Source organism: Vidua chalybeata, chromosome 2 (genome assembly GCF_026979565.1).
Source record: "Vidua chalybeata isolate OUT-0048 chromosome 2, bVidCha1 merged haplotype, whole genome shotgun sequence".
NCBI classification, from domain to species: domain Eukaryota; kingdom Metazoa; phylum Chordata; class Aves; order Passeriformes; family Viduidae; genus Vidua; species Vidua chalybeata.
In genome coordinates, this window is record NC_071531.1 from 69838764 (window position 1) to 69853002 (window position 14239).

The 14239-nt window shown below is 45.5% G+C and overlaps 1 protein-coding gene across 1 annotated transcript in view; it reads right to left on the reverse strand.

The window, feature by feature from the left end:
• The window catches only part of ARHGAP31 (Rho GTPase activating protein 31), a 59931-nt gene extending 46111 nt beyond the window's left edge, over positions 1 to 13820 (reverse strand). The window contains exon 1 of the mRNA XM_053935607.1: positions 13721 to 13820. Within this exon, the coding sequence (XP_053791582.1) occupies positions 13721 to 13820 (100 nt within the window). The remainder of the gene's footprint in view (positions 1 to 13720) is intronic.
• Positions 13821 to 14239: the final 419 nt, after the last annotated feature.

Sequence of the window (14239 nt, forward strand, 5' to 3'; positions counted from 1 at the left end):
CACCAAAGCAGATGAGGGACACAGGTAGCCAAGATGAGGCTGCAAAATCTCCCTCCACACGTGAACACCCATGCTCCCTTGTAGCCACCAGCCCTGCTCCAGCACAGGACATGGAGTGGGTGGCACTCCCCAGGGCGCACACGGAGCTCTTCCCAATACTTCAGGGAACTGCACTGCTGGTAGCTCACAAAAGCACTCAGCCAAAACTGCTGACACGTGTCAAATTCCCCAAGCAGCGTTACTGGGCCAGCCAAGGGAGTTTGAGGAGCCATCTGGCCAGGGACATGGAGCCCACGTGTCAGGGAGTGGCCTCTTGCTCCCAGGGCTGGAATAACTGGACATTGTTCAGCATCTGAATTATCGCTCTGTTGGGCTGTGGGCTTGTCTGGTAGGGACGAGCTAATTACCATATAAACTGCCGAGGGGAGGAGAGGGTCAGGGATGGCCCTCGCCCTTCTTCTGCCCCACAACAAACAGGAGGGTTTTGTGCCCCCACAAGCAGAGAGGGGAGAATGGGTGGGAAAGCAGAAGTGAAGGGAGAAGCCTCCTCAACACTTCCCATACAAACACGGGACCCCCTGTCAAACCTGGGAGCGGATTTTCCTGCCATACATGGAGTTTTGTTTGCAGTTGGTTCCCTGGGAACCAGCAAGCAGGCATCAAAGTTGCCCAGAGATCTCAACAGCTCATGGTGCCACGTTTGTTACCTTCCCTTCTTTGTCCCACATCAGCCAAGATGCTGTTTTTCACCACCACAGCCCAGCCAAAGAGCTGAAGTTTCTGCAGAGACAGGGCTGCATTGAAAGTCCCAACCTCCACCCTGCCATCACCACGAGGTAAAGTCAGCAGCACTACTGCTGCCAGCCACTTTTCAAGGAGGCAGGACTGGGGAAAGGGATAGGAATAAGGCATGCTACAAGATGCAATATCTTTCCTTAAGCACAAGAATTGATGTCAGGTGCACCTGCACTGTTCCTTGAATCACAACTATTCAAAATCTTTTCATACCCTGCAAACATGTTCTGTCAAGAGGCAGGAACACATTTTTCTAATTTTTCCCATTCTCCTAAAGAAAACATGCACGTGTCTTTCCCCTTTTTCTACCAGAGCTAAATTAGATTTGCTTCACAGGTACATAATGTTGCAAAGAGAAGCCTTGCAGTCACCCTTTGTCCATCTGCTAAATCCTTCCACCATACTGCAGTGAGTTCAAATCTGTAGTAAGAGATGCATGAAAAATCCCAAACAGGGAACCATCATTAGGGCAGGGATAAGCCTCTAAAGCCCTTAGGATCCAGAGCTGCAGTTCACATCTGTTTAATGCCCAAGAGCTAACATCAATAATTTAATGAGTGCCTTACATCCTGAAATATTTCACAAACTGCAAAAACAAGACTCACTCCACCCACCTCTAGGCTGGGAGGTGGCAGCTGTTGAGCCAGGCAGAGCAGTACTACGTGACAGTTTAGGACACTGGATAAAAAAACAAATCCTAGCTCCAGCAGAAATTGCTTCTGCAAAGGAAAAGACACAGCACAGCATGTGCATTTGTAAAAGAGACCCTATGCTCTAGGAAAGAAAAAGATAAACCAGGGATTTTTTTAAATATTGGGATCCTTGTTTTACCATGTGCCCAAATGGCAACATTTCCCCAAATGATGCCAAGACAGCAACTTGACAGAGTTGTTACTACGCTTGCCGTCTTCTGAATCACCCACCCCATTCCTGTAGCAGATTTTTTTTGGGCTAGTCCCATGCAAGCGCTAACCAGACATAAAAACATGCTTGGGGTGTAATTGCTGCAAGTGTGACTTAAAGCTGAGCAGTGGCACACTTACTGAGCTACCATGCTGAAGGCCCTCAGTAGTACCCAGTTAATCTTCTCAAATCTCATTATTGCAGCAGAGTGACAGATGGGTATTTTAGCAGGATAGAAATGAGGACTAATTAGGACTCCTAGCCCTCCTTTGTTTTTGTCACATCAGCTCCTCCCCGCCTCAAGCAGGTTTGTGAGCTGTGGTGGAGAGCTGCCTCTACCACCACGTTCTGCCTGCCACCCTGAGGAGGACAGCAGGCCCTGGGTCACCTGCACCCACCCGATCTACAGACGGGGCTGCAGGGGATTCCATTCCTTATCTAGGTTCTGGCAAGTCTGGAGAGTGACCCCAAACTGAAGTTACTGGGATATAGAACTGAATTCCCTGGCTTCATCCCCGTTTGTGGCTTTACACAGCGAACCTTAGACAGCAGTATGTAAGTCACTATCGAGCCAGGAGGGAAGAATGATGGACTCAATGATCAAGAGCAGCTCTTCTCATTTACTGCTCCTAAGCCTGACTTGGGCACAGAGGTTGATATATTGACTTTGGCAACATGTGCATACTGCCATCCTGGCAATAAAGTTATCAAAATGGAGGGAGATGGGGAGAGTAACACAGGTGGAGGTAAAAAAAAAAAAAAAAAAGCTAAGTAGAGGGAACTGAAAACACTTGAGAGAAGGGAGAATCCTCCATGCTTCCTCTGCACCCCTGAGCCATCACCTCAGGCCAAACCCCATGCTCTTCTTAGAGATTCCAGGACATTTGTTTTAACTGTTTTGGGGTTTTTTTTCTGTTTGTTTGTTTGTTTGTTTGGTTTTGGGTTTTTTTTGTTTGGTTTTTTTTGGTGGTTTTTTTGGGTTTTTTTGTTTTTTTTGTTTTGTTTTGTTTTGTTTTGTTTTCTGCATTCCTCCTTGTTGTACTTCTGGTTTCCAGTCGGGACTGGAATGGAGAGAACAGGATTACAGAAGGAAGTCTGTTGCTCTATTTTTCTGGCTTGATTAGAAGCAGAAGATGCAATAAATCTCACAAGAGAGTTTGTTCTCATTTAGTCTCTCATGTATCTGAAATTACCTGACCAGAACAAGGATAAGGAAATGCACTACCAGTTGAAGCACACTGAGAAGATAAAAACAGAAAGAGCAAAATGGTGAAGCTGTTTCTCTCTCTGATTTTGCACAAAGAAAGTAAACCATTCAGCCCCACTGACAGCTTATTTATTTCACACAAATTGCAGCACAGATGCAAGGGCTCAAGAAGGAAGCTCACCCTGCCTGATCACACCTCTGAACCTCCTGAGGTGAGATTGCCACCAGCAGCAGCAGCAGCACAACAGGAGAGGAATAGAAAAACCAGCACCAGTTGCATGTGCAGCAAAGGGTTTTCCACATGCCGGATGGCTCTGTTGTGCCAAGCTGCCTGTCTGCAACAGGACTGACAGTCACATTCACTGCTGAGACGGTAATGCATCAAAAATATCCCAACTGAAATATTCAGCTGCAGATAAACACACATACATACACACACACACCCCCTTCTTCCCAGCGTTCTCTCTGCTAAATCAGCATTTTTTGATGAGCCAGTGAATATAGATGGTGAGTTCAAGCACAGATCCAGCCTGGATTCTCAGCCTTGCATCCCAAGTGTATAGAAAATTTGTGAGCATGTTCAGCATCTTTCAGGTAAAAAGGTGGTATCAATGCTGCTGTGTTTAGTGAAAACCAGCAGTGGCATCCTTTAAATGAAGTTTGTATTGGAGAAGCTGACCTGGTCTCCTGTCTGATGCTCTTCAGGAAATAAATTACACAACATAGTTACATCAGGAATGTCTCCTGGCCATTTGCATGTTCAATCCCTATTCTAGAGATGGAGGTATAGCTCCTCTAAACATTTCCTCATGTGACAGTATCTAATGACATGACAAAATACATGCACGTTCCCAGACTGGTGAGAGCAAATAAAGGGCATGAGATTTAAAGTGAGTTTTGCATTTGGTTTGGCATTTATTTTTTGTTCTTTCTTTAACTCTTCTGTGCTTTATAGAACTAAACAAAGCCTCCTGTTCCAGATGATAAATCTCCATGCTGCTCCTGGCCCCAGAGAGCACAAGAGATAATAGCATTTCCAAAGGCATTTAGTTAGCTGAGCCCTGAGTGTAGAAGAGGGCAGTGAGGAGTTGGAGACAAATTGCTATGAACCCAAGTCAGCTGCTTAGGGCATATTTCTAAGAGCAGAAGACACAGCTGAGAATCCTGCAAAGGGATGTGAGTTTCCCCTCCCCTTGCTTGATCCCTGTGCTGGAGATGTAACATGGCTTCTGCTCCCCTTGTTTCCCGTGCCTTTCTGCTCTCCCTTGTTGCCATAGAGGCTGGTATCTGGGACTCAAAATGTGGTGCTCCACTTGTGAGAGTGGGTGAAGAAAAAGCAAGATTTGCATTATTAATAATTTTCCCCACAGTATCCATTTTGACAGCAAAGTTTCTCACTCTCCAGTCTGCTGGACATGCTTTGGCAGAAAGGAGCTTGACCACAATGCCCTGGTTCTGTACACCGTGGCTTTAGGGGAGGTCTTACAAACACCACCTGATAAAGGTGTGCTGCTTCAAAGCATTTTTGTAGACTTTCTATTAAGCCAAGGCTCTGCACAGCTTTCAGAAGATGCAGCATAGCAGTGTATTATATAAATTAATTTATTTGGGCTGACCAGCAGCAAAACTTCAGAAACCATTAAAGAACTGGGGCTCTTTATGAAAAGACAGTTCCTTTTGGGTATTAACCAGGCCAGAAAGAGCATTAAGCAAGGCAAAAAGGATCCTTTACAACATCCTGATTGCACATTATTGATTGAATTGCCAGCAAAAACTGGAATACCAAGGAAAATTTCTGCTAGTAACTGTATAGATTACTAAGAACATCAGAAGAGTTAGGAGGTGAGTTGCCAGCAGCTTGAGGGAGGTGATCCTTCCCCTCTGCTCAGCACTGCTGAGCCCACAGCTGGAGTCCTGTGTCCAGGTCTGTCCTCCACAGTACAAGAAGGACTTACTAGAGCAAGCTCAGCTCAGGGCCATGGAGATGGATAAGGGACCCAAGCATCTCTCCTATGAGGAGAGGCTGGGATTGTTCAGGCAGGAAGGCTCTATCAGTGCGAATGAAGACCTGCTGGAAGGGAATGAAGAAAGGGGAGCAAGTCTATTCTCAGTTGTGCCTATTGACAATAAAAGACACATAAATTAAAAACCAGGAGACTCCATCTGAACACAATACTTTTTTACTTTGATGGTAGTCTGAGGCTGGATCAGTTTGCTCACAGAGGTTATATTCAAAATTCTGTAGAGATATTCAAAATTCAACTGGACACAGTCCTGGGCAACTGGCTCAAGCTGACCCTGCTTGAGCAGAAGGTTTGGTCTAGTTAATCTCAAGAAGTCCCTGCTCAGTAATTCTGTGATTCTGTAACATTTTCTACTGGTGTTAAGGTAACTCTTCCTACATGGACATTAACTCACCTAAGATGAGGCAGCCATCCAGCCAACCTGGCACTGCCTGGAACTGAGTCTGTCACACAGGTCATCAGCTGGTGACACCAGGTAGAAGAAGGCTGGTTTGAGCCTAGCCCAGGTGGCTGCTTCCAAGTGAGAACATGGCAACTGAGGTGGAGGAACTGAAGGCAACTGCAAAAAGCATGAATTTTGCTCTTCCCCTTTTGGTGCACTGTTAAAATCAAAAGGGCCCCCACCTGGGTGAAAATGGGGAATCTAATCCAGCTGCAGGCTTGTGTTCAAGGCAGGGGGGTGAAACAGAAGAGGACTGGCACTTCCCTGTGCACTTGTGTGCCAGAAAACTTGTAGCATTAGGGACTGAACTCCTCGCTCTCACACACAGGCTGGCAGTAATCTGGCACTTGAGCGAGGGTGAAGGTTAGTATTGGTGTCTATAACTTCATTGTATGCAAAGGCCCCAACATCTGACAAAAAGGTAGGTCTTAAGTCCATGGTTAAGTACTTTCATATCTGCAATCTGCAGAAGATCGGAAAGTCTACTTGTGGTTTCAGATAAAGGTAGAAAACAGAGTCTACATTATTGAATTAAGTATGAAAGTTATAATAATACAGTCAGCACAATTGCACAATGTAATTTCATTTAACAATAAATTCAATTTATGTTACACTGTTTTCTGCATGCATTGTAAACATACTGCAAATTCTTTTTTTTGTTTTGGTTTTTCAGGGGGGGTTGTGGGTTTTTCTTTGTTGGTTTGGTTTGGTTTTGGGTTTTTTATTGTTGTTGACAATGCAAAACACATTAACTGAAGTTATCAGCAGAGAAGCTGAAGGCTCTGGCATGCGAGCAAAGGACAGCTGAAGCTTGAGGCTTTGGGAATGTATGGAAAGGAGCCACTAGTAGATGGCTAGGAACACTAGTTGCCCTTGAAATAACCAGCAGTGCAGCCATTTAGCAGCCTTTGCATTTCAATAAGATATCTGTAGGTTTCCATGTCAGAGCTCTAAGTGTATCTGGCACCCTGTTGGTGGTGCTGGACTGGAGGCAGATGCTGGTAGCTCTCCATCCTTTAATCACCCTCCAGACAGAGATCCAGTCCAAGCCATGATGTGGGCAGTCAATCTGACAGCCACCCCACCCCTGGCCCTTCAGAGCAGGGCTGGTTATACCATTACTGACAGGCTGTTTTCATTTCCTTTATTACTGTTAAAGGAGAAACACTGGAACATATATTTTTGGCACAACCCTGACTGCCAGCAAACATTGCTGCTGTAGAACTGTGTCATATATGCAAAGCCCAAGTTACAGATGCGTGCTTTCTGAGCTCTCCAAATTAGAACCAGGCCTACACCAAAGCTTGGGACCCAAGCACCCCTGACCAGTGGGGACCTCCCAGACTTGCTCATCACGTCTAGATCAGCCTGTGTTGTACATCCACCCCATGCACTGCCAGTGTTTCATCTACTACAGCTGTTTTCCTGAACCTTTGAGAGCTGTGACACCACAAGCAGTGGAGTCCCTACTCCTCGGTTTCCAAGTTCAGATGAAATCAGCTGCTACCAACAAAGAGAAAACATTTGCTAAATCAAAATATGTGTCCTAATCTAAAACCTGCAGGCAAGATGTGATTCATGCTGTTTGCAGGGGGTGGGGGAGAAGGCAGGATCAAAGTGGGGCTCAGTGCATGCAAACCACACATCTGCCTCCTGCAGTGCTCAGTAAGGGAAATGTAAAGCAGGAGGCAACATGCAAGAGTTCTCTGCTAATCACACAGTGCTAGCAATGGAAAGTCAATACAGAACAAGGAGCTGAGCTTGCAACATGAATGTTAAACAACAGTAACACTGTGCCACAGTGACACAAAAATCCAGGTCCCAGGAACCAGAAACAGATTGAGGAAGTAACACAAATATAATCCAAAACAAGAAGAAACAGCAAAGTAACAGAAGCAAACAGATGGCTTCTGTTCCCGTTGTTCCCAGTGTCTTTTTGCTCTCACTTGTTGCCATAGAGGCTGGTATCTGGGACTCAAAATGTGATGCTCCACTTGTGACAGAGGGTGGAGAAAATGCAAGAATTTACAATATTACTAATTTCCTCCACAGTATCCATTTTGGCAGCAAAGTTTCTTGTCCACTGGACATGCTTTGGCAGACACTGAAAGGCCAAGGAGCTGTCTTGTCCTCAAAGCCCAGCCTAGCTCCTCTACCTGCCAATACAGGTACTCAGCTCTCAGACCCTGCTGCCACAGCTCTCCTTCACTGTACAATAACACAATCCCACTTCTTTTCCCCCAAAACTTCAGAGTTCAACCATCCCTTTTGCTCCTGTCACAAGGTTGAGGGGATGCAGCCTTAAATATCCACACAGGCTGCATGACTAGAGCCAGGAATAGACCCCACAGAGTGCAGGCCATGTGGTTTCCCAGCATATCAGCAGTGTGAAAACGTGGATCAGACCCCAGCAGCACACCATACACAAAAAACGAGGACGAAAGCATTTCTGAGCCAGCCCAAGAGCCCGTTCTTGTCCTGCTCTCCTCCCAACCCCTGCTGCTTCCTTCCATGAATGAAGTGTTTGCATAGCCACAGAGTAAGGTAGGTCAAGAAAGAGATCTAAACTGAAGGCAATTTGGCTCCATAAAAAGGTTTCTTTTCAGCTTGATCAGTTCTTGAGACAGAAATCCCCAGTGCCACAGTTTCTAATTTTGAGAGCAGGATGAATGCAGCTCTTCATTCTTCTGCAGCAGATTAAATGGGTGTGTGGCATTTTCATTTTTCTGAGGGGACTTTAAAAAAAATAAATAAGCTTTGTCTTTTTCCTCCACTTTGCCTTTAATGATTCTTCAGCAGTTTTCCCAGGGCTTCTTGCATGCATCACTAACCAAAAGCACCTACCCAAAAGTATGGACATGCCTTCACTTTGAAACATCACTACAGGAAAGGCAGTTTAAAAAAATGTCCTAAGTGAACACAAATACAGCCTTGTATGCCACACACTTACTTGTGCTATGGGCTTGCATGCACCCTCATGCTCATCCCAGCATGCTCCTGTCCCAAAAGTCATGCAAGAGTGAGGAAAGAAAGCCACAGGGCCCAGAAAAGCTGCTTCACATCTGTGTAGCAGGTTTAATGATTGATTCAAAAGGGAGTCTGTTCTTGAAGCAAGAATTTTTTTTCCTGAGAGACAGGTCTCCTTATCCAGTCACAAGGACAAGGCAGCTTCACAGTGAAATGCATGATGACAAAATCACTTTGCAGAGGACAGTGTGCTTAAGGGGCTGTACCAAAACAAGCAAGCAGTATCCAAGCCCACCTTTCCTTTGCACCCAGCACGCCACTGCTGAATTATTGTGGCTGCTCTCCCTCTGAACTACTTGCCTATGCTACAGCAAAGTCTTTGCCTACTGCAACTCTCAGATCCTGCTTATGGAGCCAGGGCTGGCCAGAGCCACCACCTTGTTGAGACCACTAATGCAAAATGAAAACTTTCCTTATTCTTTCATTCAAATGCAGCTGTGACCAGGCAGAAGCAGCCACTGCACAGCCACAAAGCACAGAAGAATGTCATATGGGTTAGCCATGTTGTTGTCTCCTTTCCTATACTACAATCAAGGGACTTGTAAGGGTTTCCTCACGTCTCCCTGTCTACATTTGAAGACAACAGCTCCTCTTCCCTTCCCAGCCTCAGGGAGAGCTGCTGGCTGGCTTTGCTCTCTCTCCCCTCAAGTGGGGAGAACAAGGGAGTTGGTGGCTTCAAAACTTCTCAAACGAAGTAGCCCTTTTTCTAAAGCAAAGCCAATAAGCTGCATTAGATTAATAGATAGAAAGGGGTTTGGGTGCTACAGGCTCAGGGTGAGGGAGCTGTGGGAAGTGTGGGAGGGGGTTGAGGGGAAAAGCTGAGCTCATTGCATCCCAACCAGACAACATCAGTCAGGAAACAGATGTGGAAGAAACCACAGAGGGGTACAGCAACAGCAGAATTAACTCTCCAGCAAATAGGGGAGTCTCAGACACACAGAGCTGACCTGCACCATAAGAACAAGGCACCAAGTCTGAGATTTGGCTTTATGCACACCTGGTAGCACCTCCTAGCCCAACATCTAGACACCAGCATACCAAAAAAACACAGGAAACATTCAGCCATTTTCCAAGTCCTACCTGGTTCTAAGCATATGAAGCAAAGGTAGATCTGGATTGGTAGTGGTTCCTATGCAAAAGACTGGATTATCTTTTACCATCAAAAACCAATTCTTGTAGATGCTGTGTGCATTTCCATTTTAAAGAGTGGAAGTTGTACCTGGCTGTATACCTGAAATCCCAGCTTGAATCGCCCACAGTTAAAAGAACTGGGAATATTAAAATTCCTTTTGATTTAGTTCCTCTCATTTTAACAGCTTTGACTCTTACAACAGCCTCCTCTTACAATACTTCTGTGATATAACCAAGAAGACTAGAAGCAAGACTGTTCTTTGTGACTGTTTTCTTAAGCAGTTCAGAGTGTCCTGCCCCAGCTAAAGATGGTGCACAAACTTGTGTCTTGTCTCCTCTGCTGGCCCACTCGTCACCAGAAAATTATAATGTTGTTATTACAGTAACTGAGAGCCTGATGTGCAACTCCCACTACTTCAGCAGAGGCACAATGCATTTTTCTCCTCTGGAAACCAAGCTGGTTATCAAGAGGCCAAAACATGACTCTAATGTTAATCCTTCAAGACTATTATCTGTTAGTCCCATTACACTGATCCATTTCAATAAAGTTTGGCACAGTAAAAAGTTTTAGTAGAGGGCATTAGTACTCACTTCCTTCTGCATGGACACCTATCCATGTCCAAAGTCTGTGCATGGACACTGCTTTCTAGTGAAGCTTTTATATTTCAAAGATCACTTGCCTTCAAGTGAGGATTCAGTGCTAGAAGTGACACAGGAGGGACTACATAAAATTAGACAACTTTTCCTCATTGGTATTGCCAGCCACCATTCCTTTATATCTGATGTTAGTTTGTCCTCATACACGTTGCTATTTAAGCCATTGTTTGATAATTATGGTGAGGAGGAAGAGAAGTTTATTTTCCCCCAAGTTTCTAGCCCTCTTACCAAAGAAAGACTTGAAAACATAACCCAGATGCACACTGAAGTTTTGGAAAACAGAAAGCAGACAAAGAACCCAGCATAGATTTTATGTAGTGGTTTCTGTGGCCTGAGTCATGATTTTTAAATGCTTGTGTGCACTGATAGCAGTCTGCCCCATAAGAAGTGTGACCAGTGTCTGTGCAGAGACTGCCAGCAGGAAAAGGCCAAGTAGGGTCAAATGTGGTACTGACAGGAACTGACTTGAAACACAGTAAATTCAACACATCTGAGTATGTAACCAGCCACCAGACATCCACATCTGCCCATCACCACTGACCTGTGTCAGATCTGAAGAATCAGCTTAGGGCTAAAGGCTTTGTATCACGTTTTTTGCTCCTGAGCTGCTTCTCTGTACCTGCTGAAGTCTTCCTATTTGATCGTTTTTAAACACTTTGTAGTTCTGCTGCAGCTTTTATTTTATTATCATAAAGTTCTTTCTAACAGAGGCTTAGGTACATGGGTCTGGTAAAGGAGACAGTGGGATCTTTGGCTGTCTCTGAAGAGAACCATAGCAAGTTATTAAAGAGTTAAATGGGAAGAGAGGAAATGCTGATACCTTTAGCAGAATATAATTCTCTCCACTGGAATTTGGCAACAACACAGGGACTAAGGTCCTTACAGAAAGCTCAAGCTGCTTGTCAACAACCACAAGCATGTAGGGACTTAAGTTGTGCCTCTCCTCCACAAAGCATCGCACAAGTAGTGCAGCACCCCCTAATTGTAAAGGTCATGTACTAACCCAGAGGGGAAAATTCCAAATTGAATCATCTTCACTAGCCTTGGCCATCCCCTCTGCTCCCTTGGCCAGCACCAGCAAAGCAAGTCTTGGCCTCTCCTTGCCTGTGCAGCTCCAGTCACACACAACGGCACTGCAGGACAGCATAAAGCAAACCTGAGCACGGAAAGTACAACCAATATGACTCACGTCCTGCCGGGCCCACAGCATCTTCTTTTCCAGTTAACCCTTCTGGGTGCATTTTAAAACCTACTTTCAGAAAGGCCCACAACAAAATGTTTGCTGGACAGCAGCCAAAGTGCTCTCCTGCTCCTCACCACTCTCAGATACCAGGAACACTCTTAGAACTTTGTTGCTACTTAGTAGGGAACAACCTGTGCCTACATCCCACCAGTTAAACACACAGCACTGAGAAGAAAACAAAGCAGACAGAAAGCTACAGCCTTATGTCCCTATAAAACCTGCTGCTTACAGGAGCAATGACTTGTCACTGGAAATAATTCTTAGCAGGACAATTCAACTCTCCCCAGATCAACCATCTCTCATACTCTGAATGCTCTTCTAATTTGGTTGCAAATTCAGGATGTCCTGGTGACATCTCAACCTTCCTTTTTTCCCCAGTACATCACTTCAGCATTCTTGGTCATTCTTATTTATCCTGAGAGTCCTCCTACCAACAAAATTAATTATCTCTAATACTTTAATTTCTTTTCCCCTTGTCCTGATGAATTGTAACTTCCAATCCAACTTACACCCTTACCAATAAACCTACAACAACTCTTTCATTTCTGGATCCCACAGCACTGGGCAGTGAGATGTGCTACTGAACAAGCAGCAGTATTGCATAAAGGAAAGGAACTTCCTATTCTCCCCACTGCTCCTCAGCATGGAGAGATAAGTACATTGGAACTGTGAACCATGCCATAAATAAGATTTGAGAAAATGTCCTTTCTTCTTGTTTTCAAAAGACTATATTAAAAAAAAAAAAAAAAAAAAAAAAAAAAAAAAAAAACTATGTGATTTTAGGTAATAGATTTTGCTCATCTGGCCTAATTTCAACTGCAGTAACTATGGTTTTGCCTTTACAATTCCCCTTGCTGCTTCAAGTGAATATACTGCCTGTGCCTGCCTTGCCTGTGCTGTTTTCCAGTGCTCCTGTAAACAGCTGTAAACAGTTCCTCCACCACAGAGGTCCATGGTAGCACTGGATGGATTTTATCTGTCTGCACCTCACACTGGCAAAAGTACATCAGTTCATTAAGTCTGTTATTTTTTGACACTTAATTCAGTTGCCATTAAAAGCTATACAAGTTAAAAGATCCAGTACCTGTCGCAGACAACACACAATGAAATTGAATGGCTGGTTTTCCCCCATACCTAAATAAATGCCCATATATAACATTTCATCTAAGTGATAAATTTACTGCCCTCTTCACTGTGCAATGGAAAGTACTCCTGTTATGTAGCTCATCCCTCTGCCAGTGCGGTTCCACACTGCACTTCATCAGCCAGGCTCATCAGCAAATGAAAGACCTGATTGTACAGCTCTCCCTGTACAAAGCTGACATTTCTGCTAGAAGTCTTTTTTTTTTTCCTTGAAATAACCTGACATTGGTAAAAATGGTCAATTCAAATTGGAACATAATGCTAAATCGGGATCGTAATGCTAACATCACAGATGGTAACAGGCGTGTATTTATTTTTTCCTCTTGCTAAACTGCAGGTCCTTCTGCTGGCCAAACTCACAATCACTTCTCTTGTCATCCAACCTACTTTAAGAAAAAATGTTCTGCTCCTTCCCTCATCAAGGACTGACCATTTCAAACTCAGGACCCCCTTATTTTATTGGAGTTACCTCTTGTCTGAGCTACTGTGTTCTCATTCAGTACCTGGAGCATGAAGGTAAAGGGGAGAAGGAGTGAAAGCCAACAGGCAGGGTGGTTAGCTCAGGGTGGTTAGCTCAACATTTTAGCTCAGATGCCTCCTACACCACACACCGTACTCCACCCCATAACCCAGTCTCTGTCCTGTCTCCATCCAGTAGTCCAAGGACAACATGGGAACTGTACTGGAGTCCAGTTCCTCTCTAGAGTCCTCCCAAATTCTAGTCTCATGGACTTAAGGTGGATTTTGAAATCCTGGAGGAGGCAACACTGAGCACAGATCAGATTTCCAAACCTGACTCCCTAAAAGCCTCTTACCCCCTCCACTGCCAGGCAGATGGGAGAGGGCATCACGACTGATGTTGGGCTGTCTTTGTACGCACTTAGGCAACCCGAGAACCCCAGCCCAGTCCTTTCCACACACACAGCACTACTCATGCAAAGGTCATGCAGATGCATCAGCAAAGCATCTTCGGATCGTTCATTCATTGTGAGTAACAGGGCAGTGACTCCACTTCCCGGGGATAAACCAGCTCCAGGTTGTCTAACCCTTAGCTTTTGGAAAGGTCTGGTTTGCAGTCCTGCCAGTAAGAATAGGGGGACACGCGCTTGGCTTTTCTGCAACCAAAGCGAGAATAAAGAAGCATTTACCATCCTGCCCAGAGCTCTCGAGATACTCCGTCAGGTCGCAGCCGAACGCGCTTGCGGCTCCCTTCCTCTTGAGTTTCTGTTTGGCTCCCTTGTTCTTCATGAGGTTAGTCCCAAAAGAGGTTCACCCCCCTCCTGCCTTGCCCCCCTCCCCCCAGCCTCACGCTGGGCGACAAAATTCTTGCTCTTCTCCTCAGACCACCGCCCGTGTCCCGCTCCCAGGGAGCAACATCGGGGGTCCCGTACAGCGTCCAGCCAGAGAAGTAAACATTAATCCCCGCCAGATGTTGGGCTGCTCCTGTGGCAGAAGAAGGTCAGGGCGAGAGGAGGCTCCACAGCCCGCAGCAGCAGCGATCATAGCCTGAGCCCAGAAGGGTTCTCATCAGAGGCAAGTGGGTGGTTGGGTGGGTGCCCGCATCAGAGCTGGCAAGCTGGGGGCAGGAGATGGTGGGAGGACGTGTTTCCCTCAGCGCGATCCCGGGACCCTCCACAGCCACCTTCTGGGTTTCGTCAGTCGCGCTG